The sequence below is a fragment of the Tachysurus fulvidraco genome, chromosome 17 (genome assembly GCF_022655615.1).
Source record: "Tachysurus fulvidraco isolate hzauxx_2018 chromosome 17, HZAU_PFXX_2.0, whole genome shotgun sequence".
NCBI lineage: Eukaryota > Metazoa > Chordata > Actinopteri > Siluriformes > Bagridae > Tachysurus > Tachysurus fulvidraco.
This window is the reverse complement of record NC_062534.1, coordinates 17,501,268-17,527,724: the sequence shown is the minus strand read 5'-3', so window position 1 is coordinate 17,527,724 and position 26,457 is coordinate 17,501,268. Positions and strand designations below refer to the sequence as shown.

Sequence of the window (26,457 nt, the reverse complement as noted above, 5' to 3'; positions counted from 1 at the left end):
CTAGACTCCGTCCTTTGTTTTAGCTAAAAGTCACAATATTTCACCTGACCGTGTGTTCGTGAACCTGCTGCAGTCCCGTTCACACACACACACACACACACACACACACACACACACACACACACACACACACACACACACACACACACACACACACACACACACACACACACACACACACACACACACAACGCGTGAGCGCGCAGAAAAGCATCGAAACGGCAGCGTCGCTGTTCGGACCAATTGCAGTGGCGCGGGGGCGTGCGCGCAAAGGTGAGCTGCTTTTTGAGTTTACTAAATGACTGCAGCAAGAAACACAGCAGCGTTTGCACGGGCTTACGGGTGACAGGAGACGCGCTGAACGTCGCAATTTCATTTTTTCCTATAATTCTGGGTTGCACTGATTGTTGGAATTCTTAAAAAATACAAAAAGGAAAAAAATACATCTCAGTATGAAATCGAAAACGAGTCGCGTCTTCTAAGTGGACCGGACAATGGAAGTGGCTTCTTGCAGCAGTATTGGTTCGCCCTTGGGAAACAAGTACACAGGAAATAAGAGAATCTGTGAAAGCGCGTTGGTTCGCACCGGCCGGGTTCCTGCGAGCGCGCGCGGGTCCGAAGCGACGCAGTGTATCGCGGAACGCGTGTCATTGGATGCGTAAAGATATCAAAAACACTAGCGTATGCATTTATTCCATATAACTTCTTTTGGATTCGCGACTTGGCTAGGAGGTCTAGAGTTGAAATCCGGACGGTTTAAACTCGGCGTGCACGTGTGAAGCCCGGATGAATTCACGGCGCTAGAGTATTTGGCGCGCCGTTATGGATTTGCCCGGAGTGAACGTCTGAAACTGAACTGGATCGCGTCCGATCCGGAGATCCTTCGCTGTGTGCCAGCCGACATCAGGTGTCAGGATCATGATCACCTCGTTTCTATGGTCTTAAAAACGTCCCCTCTCTTACCTTTGGATCTGGTATACTACAAGCCAGCAGACACAATAGCAATCGATCATCATCGCAACTGAGAAATCGTGCAAGCAAGACCTCAAAGCTGACAGACACAATGTGTAGATTAAGCGCACTCGGAATTTATTTGTGGGAAACCTTATTGTTTTTCAGGTGAGTTGCCTATTTCAACTGTTGAAATGAATAACCATTTACTTTATGGTAGGAATTTTGGATGACGATTAAATCTATAAATGCAGCCTACATTGGGCGTCCTCAGCAGGAGAAGAACACTTTAATAGGGCAGGTGATGGGTTCGTGGTAGCGCATGTTAGTACCCAGGGGATCTGACATGTTTTGGTCCTGTGTAACTTAAAGGTATTTGAAAGTGTGTCTAATTGCACAGGCTAATGCCTCTCCGTTGAGGCAAGTGGAGGAAGCCAGGAGATCTGAATGCAGTTCAGTTTTGCAGGACGAACAGCGTAACAGCGACTACTAGCGTCTACCAAGTGCCATAATCCTCAAAGCATCGTGAAGGAATCAGTATGAAAAGGGAAAAACAGACACAATAATAAATACGAATTACATATTTTCATTATGAATTCATTGTTTTAATTATGTTATGTAGATATAGAAATTATTACTAGTCATTTTCCCACAATGATTTCTTCTGAGGAGAGGATAATCCACTCTATTGAGGTCCTTGGTGTAATAATGACAGTCAAATATTTTTTGTCAAAGATCCATATACAGTTTAACACATTGTTTACTTTTGTAATAATAGCAGTATTTTTTTTTCTTTTCACTGAATGAATAAGACTAAATCCAGGCTGGTTAGCACCCATGTTAAAAGCAGAAGCGCTGCATCTGTGTTGTTCATAACCTATTATTAATTTTAGGACATTATCCTTTTTTGCCCTATATGTGTATTTTCATCCTAATAGGAACATTTCTGATTTGAAGTTTTTTTCTCTATAATTCTGTTCAGTTTTAACAGCTCACATGAGAGATGTGTAAATCCATAAAGGAGCTAAATTCTGTAGTCAGCTTTTATCACAAGAAAAATATCAATATTCTGTTTCTCATTCATGTATTATACATTGCCATAAAACAAAAGCAGTTAATTGCACATAAATGTCTTGAATGTTCTGTTTACTGTTGCATCGAGGCTGGTAGCAGTTATTTTGTATTCTGCATGGGCCATTAATTTATGTACTAGAATTATGATATTGCAGCATCAGCTTTCTCTGCTCAACTTTGCAAATTCTCTTAATTGATATCTCATTCTCAGTCTCAACCTGACCACAGATCTCATTCAAAATGCAGACTTTAATTATCACGTCAGTGCTAGTACCACAGATGAATACAAAATGCTCACAAACAACATTCCTTTAGTAATTGCATCTGCCAACTCTAGTGCATGTTGTTTCCACATGATCTGTGCTATAGTTATAATCGAAATAGGAGTCCAGTGTCCAACATGAATAATACTAAAACACTACCCTTAACCTACATGATATTATACAATGACATTCTTATTTCACAAATTTATTTACAAACATTGGGCTCCATGGCCTAAAAACATTACGCACACAAAATACAAGTTGAAAAAACAACAACAAATAAAACACCTGAAGAACCATACTATGAATGGAGTCTTGTAAGCTTACTAGGGATACAGTTATGTTAATAATAATAATTAAAAAAAAAATTCTAGTGAATTTGGTTGTTTTTCACCCTGTTCTGTGTTTGCATAATGTATGCTTTAGTGCTGAATATAAGAATGATACATAGCATGTGCAAGGATTCCTGAAGTCCCCAGGCCAGTGTAAGTAGTTGGAAAATGAATTTTAAAATGAATCTGTTGAACCTTATACAAACTGCACTTCTTTTATGTGGATTGTAGAGTACAAAAAAACAGTGTGACCTTGAGCCAGCCTTGAAAATACAATTGCACGGCGAGGTTAGTATTGGAAAGCAATCTCATTTCTGAGAGAAGAAAGCAATTTAAAAAATTGCACTGTTGTGTCTAAGCAGCATTGTGTATAATAAGAATGGGATTTATAATGTGTGGCTCGATCACATGAAACCCTGTGTGGTAATTATCCAAGCGCAGCTGGTCGTGGTGGCCCAATAATCTGTTTCGGTTTCTGTATTTTTCTTTTTTTTACCTCTTTGTTACTGGTGCATGAAGAATGGGCAGTTAGAAATCGAAATCCTTGGACCAGAAGAAAATACGTTGCTTGGCTCAGGGGAGTTTTGTCTTATTCCTGTTCATATTGGTTTTGGGCAAGTTCACATGCATTACAATACGTTATTGATTTTCACTGCTCATGACTGATTGCACTTCAAATGACTTATCAACAAACTATCACTCTCACACACAAAAAAATGTTAATCAGCAATGCTGTGCACTCCAATCAGCAATAACTCATTTTAATTTTAGGATTCAACTGCCATTGTAGTACTGTGTGAAAGTAGTGGGAAAGATAAAATCAAAAAAGTATAAGTACTTTACTCTAGAGGTTGTTAAGGTGTCTGCAGGTCTCGGGGCTGGCTGAATGGCTTGAGGAAGCAATGTTTAAAGAATGTGCAGTATTGGAACTGAACATGGCATGATTGTTTTATTTTTAATGCACAGATGAAATCAATTTGAAATACATTTTTCGTCACAAAAGCTTCAAGAACACGTAATGTTATGGTTTAAACACTCTACTTTAAAGCATGGAAGTCTCTGAGATGTTTGCATATCGTTTTCAGGATTGAGGCTCAGCCATGTTTTTTTGGTGCTGCATCAGCATCAAGCATAAAGACCTCACAAGTGCCTCAGCCTTCATCGATCCAAATTAATTAGAACAGCATCACTCTGATCTGTACAATCTTTAATCATTAGACCTAGTTTATTAGTATGCTAAAAATGAGTAGGACTAAGCAGCGTACGCATGTTCATAAAATGGAATAGAGTAGATAGCAGAAAATCAAAATAGATAACTTGAAAAGAGAGAAGAGAAACAGATTTCACACCGTCACATAGATTTCATCAACAGTATAGGCTTGTGTAAGGAAACTGTAATGGATATAAATCTGTGAATGGGACACAACACAACAATCAGGCAAACCATGACTAATCTTGTCAGGGTTACACTGCAAGACCATATCTTCAGAAGAAAAAGAAGCAGCTTTTTGCCTGTATTATTAATGCTGAATGCTTTGTGTCTACGTACCAGGAAGACTTGTAATGTGGCTTTTATATTCTTAAATTTTACACAGCTGAATAAGCAAGTCATCAGATTACAACCACCTACACGAGCAAAATCTGCCTCTTTGTACACAATTCTAAGACACTTCTATGTCATCTTTTTGAGTCATTTTTGTACAGCTTTTATCTAATAATGTGTAGGCTACAACTACTCTCATTTCTTTTTATAAGCAAACGATCACAGTACAGTTAAAGTATCTTTCAGCTATTTCAGCGTATGCTCTGAGTTATTTTAAAGCAAGTATATTATTTAGCAAATTATCATTTTGCTGTGTTGATATTAAATAATTCGTATTTAAAAATGAACAAATGTTTATTTTGGTCTTTTTATCCAGAATAAAAAAAAAACAAATTGCATATTATAAATACACTCACATAGCCTTTTTGAAGATGTCAATCAGATGTGTTATTTTCTATGAGAAATACTGTACACCCCTGTGTAAAAGCTAGAAAACTGTCTGAACAATCAGTCAAGGAGACTGCAGTGGTAAATGTTAATGAGCTAAAAGCTTAATGATGTGTGAAGCAGGATGAGGCTGACTGCTGGTTAGTTAACTTTGAATGGGGGAGTGTCTACCACAAATTAACAGAAATGCAAGAAAAGCTGGATGAAGTAAGTAGATGTTTCGGGGACAGAAGTGCTGTCAATACACTCAGAGCTATGCGATGATAATTGATCCCGTTTTCAGACATTGATTCTGTGATCAATAAACTGGTCCTTAGGGTAGATACATTTTAATGATTATCTTGCAGTGTGTGTGTGTGTGTGTGTGTGTGTGTGTGTGTGTGTGTGTGTGTGTGTGTGTGTGTGTGCAGTGGCAGTGAACATGAACATCGACTAGGGAGAAAGTCTGTTTGAAATCAGCAGGTGTTTAAACAGGATTACTGACCTTTAGACTGAACATACGAGAAAGCCCATGATCAATCTAATTCTTAAGCTTGTGTAGATTTAAAAGTGAATTTTAATGATTGCCCCTTTTATGATTGCTTTTTTATCCAGTTAGAGTTATATTGTCTAGTCATCACTGTGTGGTATCGCAATGCCATATCCAATTTCAGTATCTGTTTCAGAAGTATCTCTATCTTAGTGACAGAATAAAAGTGAGGAGTACATTTCCTGTTTGCTAATTTAATATCACTATTATTTATAAATTATGCATTCATTTGTACTCATTAAATTAAACATACAAAATATGGGATTGATTAATAGTAATGTAGAAGTGAATCATAGGTTTGTGTTGAGATAAATACAAAAAAAAAACATGTTTAAACAGCAGACTATAGCAGGCACAGTGATTTATTTCTATAGTTTGTATATAGTATCACTTCTATTAGTGCGTTGTTACAATTATTCGGCTACTATAAAATATTAAATACTCTATTCCAAATTAAAAACAAATAAATAATGTCAGTCACAACTGAAAACGTTTTACATTGCTTAAGGTTGGAGAGTGGTTGAAGCTCTATTATCTTTTTCTCATGACTCCCTATAGCTTATGATTAAAATAAATGTTACCTAATAATGCTTTTTTGTACTAGCTAATGAAGGACACACACACACACACACACACACACACACACACACACACACACACACACACACACACACACACACACACGCGTGAGATCACACAATGTGGTCTTTATTTTTCATTTTAAATTGTAAATAAACACATTTTTATTGTCTTTTTTTAGATTTTCCAAATAGTTAAAACACAGATAGTAAATATTCAATATCTTGAATATCTTGAATGTTTAATATTTATAACCTTTTTTTTTTTTTTTTTACAAAATTTGAAACAATTAATTACGTCTCATTTCTATTTCCATATTTAAATATAAGCAATGTGAGATATTGTGCATGTTAACTGCTTTGTATAAAAGGGCAGATTTTCCTCATGACTAATCTCTTTTACTGAACGTGTGTTTACAATGTGTGCTGATGGATTTGATCTAAAATAAACTATAAGATTTTACACAGATTTTCATTGGTCCATGCCAACTCTTAATAAACTAGAAAAGAATGTAAAACAGAAGCATTTTCACTAATGTATAATGGCTATAAAACGTCAACACACATCTGTTAAAAAAAATACAAAATGTACAAAAATGGAACCAATATAAATCATGTCATAATTGTTTTATACTCCCTGTGAAATTACAGTGTATCAAAATTAAGTAAAAATTAATCAGACACCTTTTAAGGGAAAAATGATAAAAAATAAAAAACCTAGTTCCATAAGTGTGCACACCCATGGACTAACTTTTACTGAACCTCTTTGTGAATTTATTAGGAATTTGGCAACATTTTCCCGACCTATTTTCAAAACATTCTACATCCATCAAATTGGATGGATCTTCAGGTAACCCCTGATCTTGATATTCTCTTGGTTAAATACATTTTTTAAATTGCATGTATGTTTTGGGTCATTGTTGTGCTGAAAGGTTTAATTCCATTTCATCTTCTGCTTACTTGCAGACACCTAAAGGTTATTCACTAACATTGAATAGTATTTGTAGCTATTCATGATTTCCTCCACATTGATAAAAGCTCCAGTTCAGGCTGAAGAAAAGCAGAACTAAGACATGACGCTGTGCCACCAGGTTACACTATGGGAATGAAGATTTTTTAATGATGTCCTTTTTTTGCCCCAGACTTACATTTTGGAATTATGGAATTTCTATTTCTTTTGAAATTGGTCTCATCAGCCCATAACACATTTTGCCACATGGGCTGTGGTGATGTAGTTGTGCTTAGTTGTTGTTTTGTGCGAAAGGGCTTCTGTTTGTCTACTCAACCCCACAGTCCAGACATGTGAAGAATATACAGTAATAGATTGAGATGCAGAGGGTAATCAGTGCTTGCTAGATATTCCTGCCGCTCTGTTAATATTTCTGTAGGTCTCTCTGCAACCTCCGAGGTAAGTTTGTTTCTTGTCCATTTATACATTTTACACAGACATTCTTTTCTTGGTGATGTCACCTGCCATGCTCCATCTGTTGATGATGGCCTTTAAAGTTTCCCATGGTACATCTAATGTTTTGGTTTTATACCCCTCTCCTGATTGACACCTTTCCAGTCAGGTACAATGCATGCTTTGAAAGCTCCAATGCAGACCATTGCTTCATGACATGACAAAAAGATGTGATCAAAATCTTACAGAAACATCTGAAATTTACTTGGGATTAATAATTTAATTGATGACAGGTGTATAATAATTACTTTTGAAAATAAGATGGAATCTGAAATGCAGAAAACCTGCCATTTTAATAGGGGTTTATTAGTGAGTCTGATTTTCAGGAATCGAAAAAAATCTTAATAAAGATTTCTCAGAAAAATATTAGTTTGATCTGCCACAGTGAAAAATAAAGTGAAATTCTCAGTGTAGAGAGAAGGTTTGTGATCGAGGTCACAGTTGGCCAGATCTTGTTAAATGCGATTGGTTTCTTGATTAAATGTAAAGAATAATGTAGAGTGAAATAGGGTTGACAGCATGCTTTATTTGCAGAGCTTTCTTCACAAAAAATGTAAATGAAAACATGTAAACCAAATACCATCTAGTAGTCCTTTCTGAACAAATGTATTTAATAACATACCTGCCTCTGTTTCTCTGCCTTATTTTTCAGCCTGGCAGCATCCCAGCAAGCTGCAGCACGGAAAGCTGCCTCCCCTATGCCCCCTTCAGAATTCTTGGACAAACTCATGGGGAAAGTGTCTGGGTACGATGCAAGAATCAGACCTAATTTTAAGGGTAGGTGCAGCAACAAGGTCACTGGATAAAAACACAGGAATGTAGCCAAGCAATGCCTTGTATTGAATAGATGGAAATGCTTGGGCATGTGTCTTTTAGAGCTGGGGATTCGTTCCAAATTGCATATTGAAGTAAAGTGCATTTCGACCATTGATCACTGGTCAAGAAAAAGCTACGGAAGCAAGTGATCAATTGTGCTATTGATCCAAAATGTCTCCACCATATGCTGAAATGCTCAAGCTTTACTGGGTTTCCTATAGAAAACAAGGCTAGATTAAAAAAAAAAAACAACAAACAAAAAACAAAAAAATGAAAAATATCTGTGTGTGGTGCCTAGTCAAGTTTGAATTACAATCCCTAAGATTTACTGAAAAATGGCATTTGCATGTGAATGGAACAGCAAAGCTATGTCCGTATTTCAGTGCAGCGAAGCATGACAGAAATTAGCATGTGAAATTGGATTGTCATTTCTATTCATTTTTGGAAATGATCCCTGTGATAATCTTTGTTTAAGACTTTAAGAGGCTGTTCCTTATCAGGCTTTTCCTAGGCTGGCTACATTCCTGTATGGGACCTGTAACTTTACGTCAGTGTCCTAAGAGTGTGTGAGGGTGGTATTTGCCTTCTGATTCAGTGTTTGGTGTGATATGTGTAGTAAGAGTGTTAAAAATGACCTCTAACCCAAACAAGAGGCACTGAAAGATGCATGTCAGAGGTTTCCATATTTGACTGCGGCACATTTAAAAGAAGGTCTTGGCAGTGAATTTATTTATATATACACATATGTATATATAAAAGCAGATACGTTGTATTTAAATATTTTGAAATGAATATGAAACTCGCATCCTAGAATTGACAAAAAACTAAAACTAGCTGTTTGTGCTTTTCCCTGTAACAGCTAAGGTGATGGTAGGTCAAAGAATATTTGTTGTCTATACTGTCTTCACTTTGAAAGGCGCTTAGTAGTAAAGGCTCTTACTGGTTCTGTAATGGTGTGCATCTGAACCTTACTCATACTGTAGCTGAGGATGGTGTTTTTTGTGCTGTGTACAGAAAGGTTCTTCAATACTGACTGATGTTTGTTCAATGTATTTTGATGTTTTAAGCTGTGCTCTTAAATGCTTTAGCTTTGATTGCATTTTTTATAATAATTCTGCTTTAATCTAAAAAAAAATGTAAAAATGTAACGAAGAATACATTTACTTTGTCTAAGATACAGCAAAACCAATGAGCTCTGTAAATCATCCCCTGCGCTAGTCTATACTGGGTAATTCTGCATCAGGCTTTTCTTGTGCAAACTCCATGAATCAGCTTTCATTAGTACGCTAGGAACTATGGTGTTACTTTGCCTCTCAGAATTCAGGAGCACAAACCATTAACCAATTCAATTTGCTCTATTACAAGAAATTGGTGTGCACTCTAATTTCAGATCAAAGGTCATGAACAACGTAGATATTCACAAAAGTAAAAACTGTTAAATAATATACTGTAATGTGGAATGGAAAACTCTATTTTTCTATTGCTACAGTATGTATATTTGCTTTTGTCCCATACCTGCTATTGGATTTTGTTAATTATATGTCATTATGTGAAAGCTGCTTTGCAATAAAGCCCAAAAGTTTTTGTATATATGCCAAACTCCAAAATGATTTTCATTAAATCACTATGACAGAAATCAATCTTGGTGATGGATCTTTAATCCAGGGGATAACTGTCATAGTAATTACCCTCTAGCACTTTAATGCCATGTTTGTATAAAATAATAATCTGCCACAGTAATTAGGAAAGGTGAACATGAGAGGTGTGAATTTAATCTTTACAATTCATTCATGTGAGCTGTCTTAGGCTTTACATGTTAAGAATCAGAATAATAGTGTTTAGTATTTTTTTTTTTTACCTTTTTTAAACATAGTTTCATTTTTTTTGGTAATAAAATAGGAGCATTGTTTCTTTGTGACATAACTTCCTATATCCAGATGGCTATCAATTAAAGAATGAAGGCAGATGTTACACATGGCAAAAACAGCACATTATTCAACCAGGAATTTACGTACAGGACTTTCAAAGCCGCATGTGGGCATTGCACAAACAAAATAGGAAACTGTTCCATACTTCTATATATGACCATTTTGACTGTCAAAATACAAAAATGCAAATCTCAACTGCAAAAATCAACCGCCTTTTTTTTCCTTTATCAGTGACAAATTTAGTGGGCACAATCAATGTATACTATTCTGATGGTTTTTTGTCTTTGGGCAGAGATAATCCTCAGAGTAAAGTTTATGAGCAAGCAGGATACATTTGAGTGTGCGCAAACACACCTTACAAACATAGAGCTTTAAAAGAGTGCTGTGTCATGTTGAACATGCATGTACAATTTACATGACAGCAAATATAATTTGTAAAAATACTGCTTGCAAATTAGTTTTATATTGTGCTATTGAACAGTAAAATGACACAATTATTATTATTATTATTATTATTATTATTATTATTATTATTATTATTATTATTATTATTATTATTATTCCCTAGTAAACAGGCCCACACACAAAGCAGCATTATAATAATCTCAAAAGACATCTAATTTTAATGAACTGCTAAGGATGAATTGGGTAAATTCAATAATATTTGAAGGAATTGCTGGTCCCTTCAGCATGCTTGCATGGCATCTTTTGCCTAAGCTAAGATACACTACACAGTTGGGCAATGGTTATGTTAATTTGAGTATGTTTTAATGTTAGCAGTGCTGTTAAGAATGCTGCAATTGGAAAGAAACTATAAAAAAACACATTAAAAAAAAAAACATTTTCAAGCATTTACTGTGACCTTACAAAACAATGAAATTTACTTCATTGTCTGAGAGCCAGGAGGCAGCAATGGTCACATGAACAGACATTATGGAAGTCAATGGGATGACATGGCTGTCAAGTCAGGAGTGTATGAGCACATTGTGCCGGAAGCGATCACATTCCTGGCCTTTGGCTGCACTGCTGTATAGCACAGTAATGACATTCATTCAGTGAGGGATCTAATACACTGAACTCATGATGGTGTCCTGAGCCAGAGGTTGCTTTTGAACACACACTGTCTATCTTGAGTAGACATTTATTTTTGTCTCTTATTGTGAAGGAGCACTCTACTGTCCTTCCTGCTAATTTGATACAAGAGAATGGCCTAAAGCTACGAATGTGCCAACATAAGAAAAATGGTGATGACTTGGACCATTATAGAAAAATCCATAAAAAAAGATTTAGAGAGTCATATTCATTGTGCCAAATTTAGGACAATTCTTGAAGACATGACCACATCACATTGTTCCAATTCTGTACATTTTAATTTATCTGCACCTTGTCTAAAGAATGATATTGTTTAGTGTGTTTGGTGTGAAAAGTTACTTTCTTCTAATGTGGTTGCAGAGTCAGAAAAGATATGAGGCAGTGAGACTCTTTCACAAACAGGATTTGATGTAATCTTCAGCAGTCTTTGACAACTGGAGTGTAGTGTAGCTATGACCGCAGTCTCCTTGTTCACCTTGTCAGTGGATATGAGGAGCAGTGTAGTCAAGCACTATGAGTTGCAATGAAGCCTAGAAAGTTCTCGCTACTGTTAGTTGCTTTAGGTCTGCTGCTGTTCATTCATATCTTCTGATCATCCAGATTTTTGAAAATGCAGACACAATACATTACATTCTTGACCAGTGTATATATGAACTATGAGATTTTACTTCTGAATGTGTATACAGTTGTACATTACTAAATATAAAGCCTAATTGTTGGTATATTTGCAGTATTTATTATTTGATTTTGTTCTTTTCTGGATATTACTGTTCCTATATGATCTCTATGCAGTTCCACCTTATTTATATCTTAACTTGTAAAAAAATTCTAAGAAGCTTCTGGAGCTTGATGTAAATTTAAATTAGTAAGTAAATAAAATAAGTCCTATCTGCACTAGATAAGTCCTATTTAGACTTCATATAATGCTGGAAATAGAGGACTTGTTTCTGTGTCTTTTAATTTGTTGTAAAGTCTGAGGATGTAATGTTGTGTGCCGACATCATGCACTGGGTGAATCTGTCATTCCAAACGTAAGAATGCCAAAAACCAAGCTTAAACTAAAGTGAAAGTGTATTGTGCTGCTAAAGGTGTCTCTCTGGTGGATTAACACCTGCCAAATTATGTAATGTGGCACTCGCAGTCATACAATAGGAGTAGAAATATTGTTGTTTTCTCATGGACTGTGAAAAGGCCAGAGCACAGCTGCAAAGACACTGCAGGCCAGTAAATATGTAGTGTAATAAAGCAATCATCCAGTACAAAGGGAGCAGGGCAAATTTGATTTTAACATTTTATACACATTTTAAGTTGTTATAAAAGCTCCCACTCTCTCAGGACTGCAGACACTATTGAACCATGGGAATTTAATTCTGTAACTGATATTCCTCAAATTTGAAGTCAGCCTGCATGGCTGCTGCAATTCTGCTATGCTGACTCAAAGGTTTATAAATTGGGACAGAGTATGGAAACTATGCCGGTGTGTATATTAATGGTTGAAGTAATGGTTGCAGTTTAAATATTTAATCTTGGGTAAGTTATCCTTGTGTCTGGTGGAGCTCATATGAAATTCATATGAAAGTATTTAAATAAGAATTTCATATATTTGAATCCTATACACTTAATTTTAAAGAATATTTTCCGTGGTGTATTTAATACATTACTTTTTTTTTTTTTGGAATTGCTGGTGGTAAGATTTCAGATTTTAAAATTTATAGCCCTAAATATAAATCCCTGAAATTCAAATTTCAAAAATAAAAGTTTTATTTAAATTCAATCATTGGTTTCCCAGGGACAAATAGACACTTTCAGACTCATCAAACTCAGCATTTAACCAGTCATAGCCTTCTGGCCACTCTGAAGGTGTTTACTTTTTTGAGATTTCAAGATTACTCTCTTGTAATTTTATTTTCATAAAGTCTCTCTCTCTCTCTCTCTCTCTCTCTCTCTCTCTCTCTCTATATATATATATATATATATATATATATATATATATATATATATATATATATATATATATATATATATATATAATATTTTCCAAATTAAAATTTTTGGAATTTTTATTTGCGATTCTTAATTTTTGGAATCTGAAAAGGAAAGTAAAGAGGAAAAAGCACTACAGAAAAAAAGAATTTTATTTTATGGGGCTTGTATGTATGTATTTCAAATGTAAGTATTTCAAATATCTGAAAATCATTTTCAAATAATTCCAAGCTCCATAAGTTCACAGTACTGCTTGAAGCAATGCTGATTAAAAGTTAGGCAAAGGATGTATGCCATTTAATTGGTACAAGTAGCGTAATTATGAGCAAACAACTAAAAATTTTTAAACACATATGTGTCATTGAAAAGTGGTTGATTAATTTCTGGTTGAATAAGAAATCTAACTGACACAATAAAAGTAAACAATAACACTTTACAAACATAATTATAACTCACTGTTTTTTCATTTTTAGAGATTATTTTACTGCTTTCTATGTACTACCTCTTTTAATAGTCAACTGTTGTTGGTTGACATTTATAAAGGGACGTATTTTTGCAGATAGTAAAATAATAATATGTAGCTTTTATACTGCACAGTCAAACATGGGTCAGAGGTATTGAGTCTTACACAGTTCATACGGATTCCCCTCACAAAGGATAAGCCTCTTTGAATCTACAGGATTATGTTGGCACAGGGGATTGCTGGTCAGGTAGCATGATAGTAGGAAAAATGCCTACCATTACAGAGCTTAAGTCAGCTGTCTACAGCAGTTCATGTTTATGCCAAGTAATTGCAGTTCATTTTACGACTGAGTTCCCTTGCAAGTTACACAGATGGATTACTGCAGTCAACAAGAATCTTTCCTGCAGGCAGATTTCCATTCCTCACCAGGCAGATAATGATAAATTTGCCTTTCATGACAGATGTATGAGATTTTCTGGAGTATAGACATATATATGTGTGTGTGTGTGTGTGTGTGTGTGTGTGTGTGTGTGTGTGTGTGTGTGTGTGTGTGTGTGTGTGTGTGTGTGTGTGTGTGTGTGTGTGTGCAGAAATTGCATATTCTGTTTTCCTATAATATCCAACTTAATTGCTTTTTTTTCAACAATTAGGAAAATATGTCTCTCGCTAGTCCATGTGTTGTCCAAGAAAAACTTGATATTGTCTAACATTATTTTAGTATTTTAGAGTCAGTGTTGTCACTTACATTCAACAAGAAATTCACAGTTGTTTTGCACTTATTAATCAATGTGACAAGTGGGACAATATACCCATCTTGTGTTACTATACTGCAGATATGGTAGCTATGAAAATATCATTAGTGCAAGTTTGTAACAGGCTAATGTGCAAGTGGGAATTTGGAAAGATTTTTGGATTCAAGATACATTTGTTTTTCAAAATAAAAGACAAATGGTTGAGCTTTACCCTTTAATGGTGTCTGCTTGAAATTTGTAAGGGAAAATGGCTTAATTTGATTCATTTAATTTGAAGGGAAGAAGGCTACAGATTGTATTGAGCATTCACTGCAAATTCTTTCTGTACTTCAGAGTAATTTGACTTTGTTTGAAACAGTTTTGTTATCTGATGGGATTATACACTACCAAAGGGGAGAAAAAGAGCTTTAAGGAAAGAATTCAAAGAAATTGGCTTTTTCGCAATTTATCAGCGAAAAAATGAACAAAAAAAAAAAAACCCACAAAGCTCAATGAAGCCGGTTTGACATGTAGTCTTTGCATTTTCCCTTCTCTATAATGTACTTGCATCTCTTAGTGCATTTTGCTAACCTACCTTTGCCTCCTGTAATGAGATCTGCATTGCACACCCCACACCCCTCTTTTCATTTATCTGCATCACCTCTTCTCCTTGCCCGCTGATTTCTTGGACAGATAAGTGCATCCTACCTGCTCTTGCCTTTAGTCTGCTGGCCTTAGTCTTCCCTGCCATACACTTCAAAGCACAAGTGTATGGTAATGTAAACTAGCTGAAGGATTGGGCCATGCTTCTTATGTTTCCTTTTCTCTGTTCTGTTGTTGTTTCTGCAGAGAAAATAACGGCATAAAATTATTGATGTTAGAATATTAAATGTTTAATCCTGATCTTTTTTTCATTAGACCCACATGGCCCCAAATCGGATGGTACTCACAAGAAAGGTACTTCCTTTTTCTTTATCCAGGACTAATCAAGCTTAGTGGTTAATGCACCTGAAGTGACGACCCTATAACATAATAAAAAGCGGTGGCCAGACTGTGAGAGGTTTCTGGCATAAAGTGGTCTATATCAGTTTACGGCGATCTGTGCTTGTGTGTTTCAGGGCCACACATGTATTTTTATTTATGATTGAGTAGTTATGTTGATACAGAGGTTTCTCTGTCTTCAGTGCTCATTTTAATATGCTCATTTTTATTTTAAATTATATATACATAGAATATGGCTCAGTGTTCACAAAACATTTGTTCTAGGCTAGGGACTCAGTTTGCTATTAAGTCTTGAACTTCTGTGGATAATAGTATTTTGGTGTTTGCTCTTGAGGCACCCTGAAAATCTTGCTGCTGTCTAGACGTGGCTAGTTTTGGCTTTATAACTAGCTCTGTTGAATGTTGTATACGCTCAACAGAGCTAGTTATTGCTGCACCAGTGATAGTTTTTGTCCAAGTAGATAATTGTGGAAAGTGAAAAATCACATTGAATTTTGTGTGTGTGTGTGTGTGTGTGTGTGTGTGTGTGTGTGTGTGTGTGTGTGTGTGTGTGTGTGTGTGTGTGTGTGTGTGTGTGTGTAAGGACAATAAAGGAGCAGATTTAGCACTGACTGCAGTCCTAGCCCTGTTGGCTCAGCACTGGCACCGAATCCTTATTACACTCCTTTTATTTAGCATTATCAAGAATGGTTCAGGATTTTGTATACATGGCTTCTTCTCAGACACAACAGTTTGGTGTTGAGTTAATGCAGAGCCTTGCGGATATGTTTCAGTGCGCCAGTGCTATCAAATGGATACCCATTGCATCAGCATTCACAAATCTCCTTTGTGGGCATTATTCTTTATACATCATGCAGTTTTTTAATTATCATTTACTCCCCAAAAGTTTACCCAAGGCCTTACAGAAGCAACTTTTATAAATGCTCCTGGAAATAGCACATATATTTATCATTGATGACATTTCTACACTGGTTTGAAAAGCACTACTTTTGGATGGTTAAGGACACTAAGATATCTGGGTGTTTAAAATTTGAATAGCGGATTTAATTAAAGATGCAATACCTTTTTTGCCTGTCCATTCAGAATCTCAACAAATTAATATGGCCGTGTCAGTGCACTGTGTTGTGCAGAAAAGTGTACAGTTTGCTGGGTTGGTCTGAAAAGTCTGGCTGTTAATAAATTCAGCAAAATATGTTAGAGAAATGTAAAATCTATGAAATATTACGATTCAGTGAGGAAATACTGTCACTGCTCACTGAATTACCATTAGAATTTAGCAAAATTATACCAACAATGATATATCGGTAAAGATAGTGCTATAATCTGCTGACCTCTGGATGAACAGCTTCTGGCTAGTAATTTTACCTCAGTAAGTTCTTTTTTAGCTTCTGGTTAATTTAATTTAGTAAATACTGTTTTGGCTTCTGACATATGTTTTACATCAGTAAATTCTGTTGTAACTATCGGTTACTATTTTTACCTTGAGAAAATTCTGTTTTATCTTATAGCTAAACAATTGTACCTCAGTAAATTCTGTTTTAGCTTCATGGTTTTTTTTTTTAGTTTTGTTTTGTTTTTTTTAACCTCATCCTGTTTCAGCTTATGGCTAATATTTTTTACATCAGTAAATTATCTTCTAGTTTCTCGCTTTTTTTTTTTTTTTTACCTCTGTACATTCTGTTTTAGCTTTTGGCTAAACAGTTTTACCTCAGTACATTCTGTTTTAGCTTTTGGCTAAACAGTTTTACCTCAGTACATTCTGTTTTAGCTTTTGGCTTATAATCTTATCTTAGTACACTCTGTTTTAGCTTTTGGCTAATAATCTTGTATTAATACATTCTGTTTTAGGTTTTGGCTAATAATTTTACCCATGGGCCTTCTGTTTTAGCTTCTGGCTAATTCATTTAATTTAGTAAACACTGTTTTTTGTTTCTGGCTAATGATTTTACCTCAGTAAATTGTGTTTAAGCTTCTGACTTGTATGTTTTGCCTCAGTAAATTCTGTTTTAACTATTGGTTACTATTTTTTACATTGAGTAAATTCTGTCTTATCTTATGGCTAAACACTTGTACCTCAGTACATTCTGTTTTAGCTTTTGGCTAATATTTTTACTTCAGTAAATTCTCTTTTAGTTTATGGCTAAACAGTTTTACCTCAGTACATTCTGTTTTAGCTTTTGGCTAATAATCTTATCTTAGTACATTCTGTTTTAGGTTTTGGCTAATACCTTTACCCCAGGGCCTTCTGTTTTAGCTTCTGGATAATAATTAAGTTCTACATTCTGGCTTACCTTCTGGTTAAATTGACCTCTGTTGATGATTACAGAAGTGTCAGACCCTGAGTAATGTGGACATGAATAACCAAGGCTCTTTATGGAGTGGGAGAGGGGAATATAAGCTGGTTGTGCAAAAGCCTGAAAAATAAAGTTGCTTTTGGTTTGTAAATTTGATACTCACTTTTATTATAGTAATATGACATTTGTAATAATAAGAAAAAAACAAGGAAGTTTTGCTCATATGCCTGTTGTAGTGATTCTTTGTTTTCTATGCCTTATACTTCATTTTAAAATAAATGTCATTGCAGTGCACATCACACTGCGGCATACTTTACATCAAAGTCAAATGCCTTAACGCGTCATGGCATTTTCATTTTGATCGTGATGCACCATTTATCATTTGATAATTAGGATAAATTACACATGAGAGTATCATGACAGTGAAACATTAAGAGAAGCTATATGTCTCTGAGTTATACTGATTGCTTCAGGCTGAATCATTCTGTATTTTCTTCAGATCATATTGTGCTGTGGGGGAACATTTTCTGTTTTATGAGATATACATCTTTTTCTGTGAACTATCAGTGATTTTAAGTGGTCTTTAAGCTCAGAGAAAATCATATTGAGTGATTATGCATTTGCCAAAGGTGACAGACTTTTTTTTTTTTTTTTACAATTATTCTGTTTTTTATATTTGAAATCATTTTTATACTTATATTTGAAATCATCTAGCTATAGTGGAAAAAGATATTTCTTTGCAGTACTTCCCTAAGGTCATGAGGTAAAGTATAATACAGTATAGTGTAAAGCTTCTGCTATATATGTATAATGTATTCTGTAAGACGTCTCCCAAATTTGAAAATTCGAGAATTTAGGGATTGTGAATTTTATTTTAAAGCCAAATTTAAGCCTAAATACAGTTTCTGTATTGAGTATGGACTCAATAAGGTATTAATAAAAATCCTTTTTACTTTAATTATTCATTTATTTATTTATTTATTTTTAAAGAGGCTGCTATAGAAAGTGTGCTGCCCCAGTTTCAAATGGAGAAATGCTGATCTTTTGAAAAGAAAAAGAAAAAACCTTTTTTTTTATTATTTTTTTTTTATTATTATACTTTTACACGACACAGCAGCAATAGAGCAATCAAGTATATTTACCCACCATGAAACCATGAATGAATGCAGTCTTGGCCATCTCCACTACATTGTTGACCACATTGTCCTATCCTTCATCTGATCTGGGGGAAAAACTAGGCTCGTAAGCCAGTATAATCACACTGCAGTCAATTTGTTCTCTATCCCGAACTGCATGCCATAGCCCTCCTATTGATTTATGTCCCTCTCCATGCACAAGGCTGTCATGTCCCCATGTCAGTCAGTGCTAGCCTCAGGGGCAGCAAAGGGACTCTGGTGATTTAGCAACCTGTCGTTACTTGCAGGAGTATGACATTGCAGGCTAAGACTGTTCACTCAGCCTGGCCCACAGCAACCCTGCTTTTATGAATTTTAATACAATCTTTCTAATGGAGGGGGTTGCCTCTAGCTGAATGAAATGTACAATGATGGATGGTCAGGCTACGTCCTAATCTCACTTCTTATCTGGATGCTGTTGTGGTATAAACAGAATCACAAAATAGTCAAATGTGTTAGCATTTCAGGCAGGAAAGTTGAAAATAGGTGTCTACCCGCAGTGATCAGACTTTGCTGTGTTTGTAGAGGAAACCTGTTTAGATTTGAAGACATCCTGCAGTAGATGTATTTCATAGAATGGTAATACAAGATTCTGTTAAGTTCAAACTAGGGAGCCACATACAATGTGATTCAGAATAAATAAAGCTTTAAGAATCTGTGGAAAAATACCTGGTATGGATTTTCCCACATTAACATCAAATCCCTTACTTTCTGATGCAGAAGAAATGAGATTATATGATAAGTTTTTCCTATTTTTGTACCAAACTGGGATTGAATGTGTGCAATTTCTTTTCGTTAGATTGATTTTTTTTCTATATCACAGATGCTGCCTGAAATTAAAAACCACTCTGTGCTCTGAGTCAACTCAGCTACTTATCAACAAAGAACAAAACCTTTGACATTTAACACAGTGTTGACATACAGCAGCATGGAGTTCTAGGTAAGGTGAATGGAGAGCACTCAGCTTTCTCCTCTTCTTCAGAGAAGGCGCAATGAGCTGTGCTCCACTTGTCTATGCATGTGGGCAATATACTGTTTATTAGTTCAATAAAAACTTGCCTTGCCAACACCTTCTAGGTACAGCCTGGGTGATATGAATATTTAATGTGCCATGGGCATTGAGATTCTGCTGAGAGCAGCTGGATTTTTTAACATTAGCAATATCATTAAGATTTCTTTATTTATGTGGCGCATTTTGTTCAGTGGCAATCCACTTATCTGAGAGACATCCTGAGTGCCAGTTTATTGTAATAAATTTCTTTGCTTTGCTTTTAGAGGGCTGTCATTTGGTCACATCAGGCCAGGCATGATATTCTTTCAAACAGATGGAGGCATAGATGGTGTTGGGTGTTTGATATAATTTTTAATGCTTTACTATATGCTTACATTGCTAGTGCCGAGTTGGCTGACGCAGTGGGGTCTGTAAGGAATAGCTATAAAGAAGTCACTGTGTTGCTGGGTTGCAGTGTTGGTTTATAGTGATTGGTCTCTAGGTGGTCTTTTTTCTCCTGTGTATTTGCATCTGTGAGGAACTATGTAATTTGTCTGCAACCCATGAAGGTTGCATTCACCCAGGAGGAGGCTGGGAAAGTGACTGCAGGAATGAATCAGAATAATGAATTCCTGAATTTCTTCATTGTGCTTTTGAGGAACTCAATTGCTTATAGCCTACAGCAACGAAGCTTCCAAAACCAAGCTTTCTCTGATCAGGTCTCTTTAGGATGGGCAAAACCGCTCTTAAAGAGTGAGCGTGTTGTGTTTATTATACTGCAATATGTGGAAGCGCAGTGAAACGTGGGACGCCTCTTAACTACCGTCATTCTGTAAAAAGGGTGTGGAGATATGCCACCGAAATGAGGCTTCTATTCAATGGGACAGAAAGGATGAGGAAAAAAATTCTTCCTTTTATGGCTGCTGTGTGTGTTTGCAGGTTTGCCCAGATCATTTGGCAAAAATGTAGTAAAACAAATCATTCTGGGCGATGAGTCACCCTGCTCTTACAGTTAATGAGCACGGTCTCTCTCTTCTTATTGGAGGAGCTGGGGAATGATCCGCATAGGCGACAAGAACGCTAGCGCTCCCCAGCACTGCGTCACACAACGCAAAGAATGTCAAGAAAAGACAAATTATTCTAAGCAGTGCATTAGCCAGTGAATGTAATGCGCAAACTGCCTTGCAATGCACGTACAGTAGCTCACATATACATGTTGATACGGACTTCTATTAATATGTAATACTGTGTAATGCTTCTATTTTACACTATGAAATTGAGCTACAGTTCATTTTAATGCTGAGCCCCTTTTTCAATCTTTTTGTTTCTTAGGGGAAATTCACAGCCTAATAGAGATATATGCTACTTTCCAGTTATCTAATTATTTAGCACTGTGATAAATTCTATAGCTTTGGACAGCATGTAGAAATTTAGATGATTTTTTTAACTGGATATTTCACCAAGCCTGTGTGTGACTATATCCAAAATCGGGAGCAGGTGGCCAGCATTTATGAGATGTGTCACTCTGAATTTTATATAAAGATGTGAACTTTGTTTCCTTTATTTTGCTGCAAACATATTGAAAGACTTGTGTCTGTCTGGCAAAGATTTTAAAATTTAAATTTTTAATTCTTATAATGCCCCAAAAAAAGAGAGCACCTTGGCAGTCATGCTTTATACAATGGACATGGACGTCACAAGACTTCTAAAGAATATTGGCTTGCTTGTTTACAGCATAGCCCAGGTTTCATTGAAAGTCTGTTCCACTCGTGGTCTAATCTTATTAATGCTTGTACGAGCAAGTATTCAGTCCAGCGAGGGGGGTCACTGCAACATTGGATTATTTTCTCTAACCTTGATATTGTCCTCTCGGTAGAATTTATTTTAGCACATATGGTATTACCTCAGCTGAACTGTCACCTTGGAAAATAATGTTTACAAGGATAGTGTTTTTCATAACACATTATATAAATGGTCTACTGTTTGACTTTTCTTTGGCTTATGCATCAGGTAAGTTACATGCTTGTCATTTTATATTAAACCTTAAATAAAGCTGTGTTATTTGTTGATTCTTATGACCTGCTTGGCAAATATTACACCTTACATTACTGATATATTTTGTTTGCATTTTTTTACAGGTCCACCTGTGAATGTAACATGCAACATTTTTATTAACAGTTTTGGATCCATTGCTGAAACAACAATGGTAAGAAAAACATTGTTTTCACATGAAAATATCGTCACATATTCACAATTTAATTTATAGCAACGTTGCAAGAAAAATGTGCAGTGAATATATTTTATTAATACATTTATTTATGATTAGGAGGAATTGTTTTATGCTTTCAGGAAATAGTTCCAGTCTATGCAAACCTCACTAATACTGTATAATTGTATTATTTTGTGTAACTCTAAAATTCTTTATAATGTTGCTTTTTAAAAAAAAAAAAAAATAAAAAATAAGTGTATCATTTTTGGCAATTGAAGTTTCTGGTTGGCTTAAAAAGGGTTTAATGAGACATGTGCTAATAATTTTGCGTGTGCTATCTGTTCTCTCTGGCTATGGTGTGTTTTGATGCAGAGAGTTTTCTCAGTAGAACCAGAATTTGGCACAAATGCAGAATTAAATGTCAAGAATAATGTTGATTAAAGGCATCGAGAAACACTGACAAATTGTCTAAAATGCATGAATGTAAAATGAAAGCCTGTGTGTGTTTTGTGTGTTGGTGTGTGTGTGTGTGTGTGTGTGTGTGTGTGTGTGTGTGTGTGTGTGTGTGTGTGTGTGTGTGTGTGTGTGTGTGTGTGTTTATGATCCGTATGACTTAATATTTGGATAAACACACAATCCAACATGTTTTCTTTGATGCGTCAACATAGACACTATACAATATGATCCTCAAACAAAGGTATGTGAATAACTCCTATAAACTTTAAATACAATTTTACAATAAAAAAAATGTAGTAAATATGACATTGCAGCTGTACTTTGACTCAGCATCATGTTTGGTGCTGAAACAAGTATGCAGAAAACATTTCACACCCTTTCACAAGCACTTTAGAGCACTGTAAAATGCCTCCAGCAGAGCTACACAAGTAGTTTCATTGCCAAGGCTTGAATGAGCCAAGCTGTAGTTTTCTGCCACTGCTGAACTGACCAAACTGCTGCAGCACACAGGAGTAACTCAAGCAAAACAAGTATGGTATTTTCCACTCCTTTTCTTCCCTACAGTCAGAGGAATTGATCTAAGTCGCTGACAGTGATGTTCAAACGAGCAGGAGGAGCAAGGTGCTGCGAATGAGAATTACATCGATAATCTGATTGGGCTGCTGGGAACGGTGATTTGTGCTGTAATGATCGAACAGTACCTGACCACCATTGGGACCAGCAACTCCCACTGGACTACTGCTAGTCACATTATTTACAAGGTTTAGGATGTCTGAAGCTCAGGGAGGGGTTGACTGGCAATTTAATTAGCTTACTCACTCTTCTTTTTCTGAAATAAAAGGGGGGGGGAGAGAGAGGGAGAGAGAGAGAGAGAGAGAGAGAGAGAGAGAGAGAGAGAGAGAGAGAGAGAGAGAGAGAGAAAATAAATCCAGGAAGTCTCATTTGTTAGTGGTGGAAGTAGAAGTAGATTCATGAAAACAGCCAAACTTTTTTTAATCTGTCACCGTCAGAAAGGGATCTTAGCCTTGAGCTTGAATCACATTATGTGTTGGCTGTTGTCATAAATCAGTCTCCTTAGCCTGGAGAAATCATAGCAGGAAATATGAGGCCCTTTTATGCTTTATGTTGATGAATGTGTGCCCACTCCATACTTGTTTGCTAGATCATTCTGTTGAAAAAAAAAAATCCAGGACTCTAAAGGGTACCCTTTCCTTTAGGCTTTCATACTCTGTCCAGGGTTTGACTGTAATAATGGATAGCCAGATAGCCAGGAGATAGCCAAGAGATAGCTAAGAGAACAATTTATATCTAAATACAAAATGCATGATATCCTAGCATGTTCCCAAACCAGTACAGACCATGAACTTGGCAGTCAGAGAAGCTAACAAATTACCCGAGGTAATAATGTTGTAGGAACGTGTGCACTTCATGCTGGATTTTGATGCATTGCTATTTCACAGTACCCACAGATTGTTTATTATTAAGAAGTTGATTGTTATTTTACAGTTGTCATAGGTTGTTTATTATAAAGGGAAATATTGACATGGTAAAAATCAATGAGGGTTGCTATTCCATCTGCACTGTTCTGATTGTTTTTTTTTTGGAGGCACAAATCTAATAACCTGAAACAGATGATCCTACACTATCGAAAAATTGTTCTTCTTGCTTTAGGATAATTGCTCTCAAATGTTGTGGCTGATTGCTATTGGAAAGGTCACTTGGTATATTTTCATCCACACTTTTAAGTCTTCTTAAGGTTTGTTACTGCCAGAAATGATACAACTGCATGGCTGGTTTTGAGAGCATAACAAAGATTTTTTTTTTTTTGTGCATATTACAGGTTTTTATTGGAGTTCTGTAAACAGTTGTGTGAACAGCTTTTATGCCCAACTAAACGTACAATTTGTCAAATAAATTTCACTCTTCTTTACCATACTTGTAAATTTTTTTCTCAGATGAAGCTATCACCATGGTAACATGGGATATCAAGGACTTTCTGAATGGTTCTGAATGTTGTAAAATTGTTGTTGTTGTTGTTGTTGTTTTTTTTGTGGCCTTTGGGAACCAATATTCTATATTATATGTAGAAAACTCTCAGACCACCATTGCCTTCTGTGTGCAAAGACAGTATTTTTTTAAGTATGTAGCATAAAAATGCTAAACAGCAAAATTAAGTTAACCAGAAATAATAGGTCCAGTATGTGTAGAAGGATGTTGGTGGAATATATGCAGTCCATTTACTGTGGGCAACACAATATATAATGGCTAATCAATCATGATCTGTATGGTTCCTTAAGAAATAAAAGCTAGTTTTCCGAAATCCAAAAGAAGTCACTGAAACAATCAAATAGTATGGTCATTTTTATTCATTCAAAAACCAAAAATTGTTTTTTTTTTGTAGATTGTGTGAGATTCAAAGTATTAAGGATAGTAGCTAGGTATGCAAGGGCTGTCTTTTCGCTCACCTTTGGTCTGCTGACATAGCTGTTGTTGTCTTACAGGATTACAGGGTGAATATTTTCCTGAGACAGCAGTGGAATGACCCTCGACTGGCTTACAGTGAATACCCTGATGACTCCCTCGACCTTGACCCCTCTATGTTGGACTCCATTTGGAAACCAGATTTGTTCTTTGCCAATGAGAAGGGGGCTAATTTCCATGAAGTTACCACTGACAACAAGCTGCTGAGGATCTCCAAAAATGGGAATGTGTTATATAGCATAAGGTGACAAGTCTTTATAATAATTTTTTTTTATCAAAATCTAAATTGTTACTGCTGGATCCATTCAGAATTCAGTGTATGAGATTGCATATTTTGGCTATTTAGTTTGATTAATTGCTTATTTTTGAACCATAATTTTCATGTTTTATGACAGGACAAGCTAATAATAATAATTTTGAAGTAGGCTTTTATTATTCATGTATTTACTTGAATTTGGAGAGTATTGAAGTTTTTGTGAACTTTATTTGAGGCAGAATTCAATCCCCTGACAAAAACAACAAAGCTACAGGTGTTCTGCCCTTCATATCCTTCAAATCTGCAGATCCTGTTTCCATTCAACATTAGGGTGTTTATTTTCTGATATCACACGTGCTATTTAAAAACACTACAGAGCATCCTGGTGTCAGCTAGCCTTATTTTGCATTTAGACCTGGCTGTTGTTTGTATTTCAGAGGGTTACTGCTAGCAGGTTCCAAGTATTTGAACTTTCCTGTAATCATGGGAACATTGAGTTGGTTCTCACTGTGTTTACGTTTAAGTGCATTGTTTGCCAGACTGTTGGTTGTTTTCTCTCTTAAGCATTCTGTATTCTGCCAGGCGTACTAATTAACTAGATGACGTTTGTGTCTAACATGTGCAGTTAAGCAGCTTAGAGTTTCTATTCCCTCTTCATACAATGTACTGTTTACTGCTGAGTCTGTTGTTCTCAATTGGGATTCCTGAAAATACACAGCTCCTTTTTTTTTTATGATTTTTATGATGAAAAATGATTATTTTTTCAATGTTGGAATCGCTTGAAACACAATAATGGGAATCAGCTATGTAGCCACCTCCTTAACACTGACAATCTTCTGACGTCATCTCCTACGTTGACTGCAGGGTAATACACATGCCTTGCAATGTTCTGGATATCCCTCCATATATAAAGTCCTCACCATGTTCAGTTGTACTAGTCTTCTTAGACATCTGCTCTACTCCCTCACTCACATAAAGCAAACCTCAGAAAGCATATTTCTTCTGGGGCAATATGAACATGAAAATATTCATTGTGTGGGTCCACCATTGTGAACTAGTTTTAAGGTTGCTCAGTTTGAACTACATATGACCACCTTAACATGCATAGGAAAATGTCTTTTAACCAGATTAACACACAAAATCTTGAATTGGACAAACTTACTTTTGAAAAAGGTAAAGTAAAATACTTGTTTTGAACTGTTATGTCTACTTTTATGAGCGCAGCTCTGCCCAGCTGTCCAAGTTGTCCATTCGGAGCAATAACTTATCACCAATGATTGGAAGTAGTCTGCCAGTTGTCACTGCCGCATCACAGCATATCCTGGCCTAGGTGTCTCACGACTAGGAGCAAGATGTTGATGAGCTTCCTTTCAAGGAAATCTTCTCTAGATAAGAGAGTAA

The 26,457-nt window shown here is 35.8% G+C and overlaps 1 protein-coding gene across 2 annotated transcripts in view; it reads left to right on the top strand.

Moving 5' to 3' along the window:
• Window positions 1-242: 242 nt before the first annotated feature.
• glra1 (glycine receptor, alpha 1) overlaps window positions 243-26,457 on the top strand; it is a 46,004-nt gene continuing 19,789 nt past the window's right edge. The window contains exons 1-5 of one of the 2 annotated variants that reach the window (XM_027135870.2): window positions 243-1,119; window positions 7,832-7,956; window positions 15,111-15,149; window positions 21,793-21,860; window positions 24,821-25,044. In XM_027135870.2, the coding sequence (XP_026991671.1) occupies window positions 1,064-1,119; window positions 7,832-7,956; window positions 15,111-15,149; window positions 21,793-21,860; window positions 24,821-25,044 (512 nt within the window). In that variant the 5' untranslated portion in view covers window positions 243-1,063. The remainder of the gene's footprint in view (window positions 1,120-7,831; window positions 7,957-15,110; window positions 15,150-21,792; window positions 21,861-24,820; window positions 25,045-26,457) is intronic. The other variant, XM_027135871.2, reaches the window with a different exon arrangement.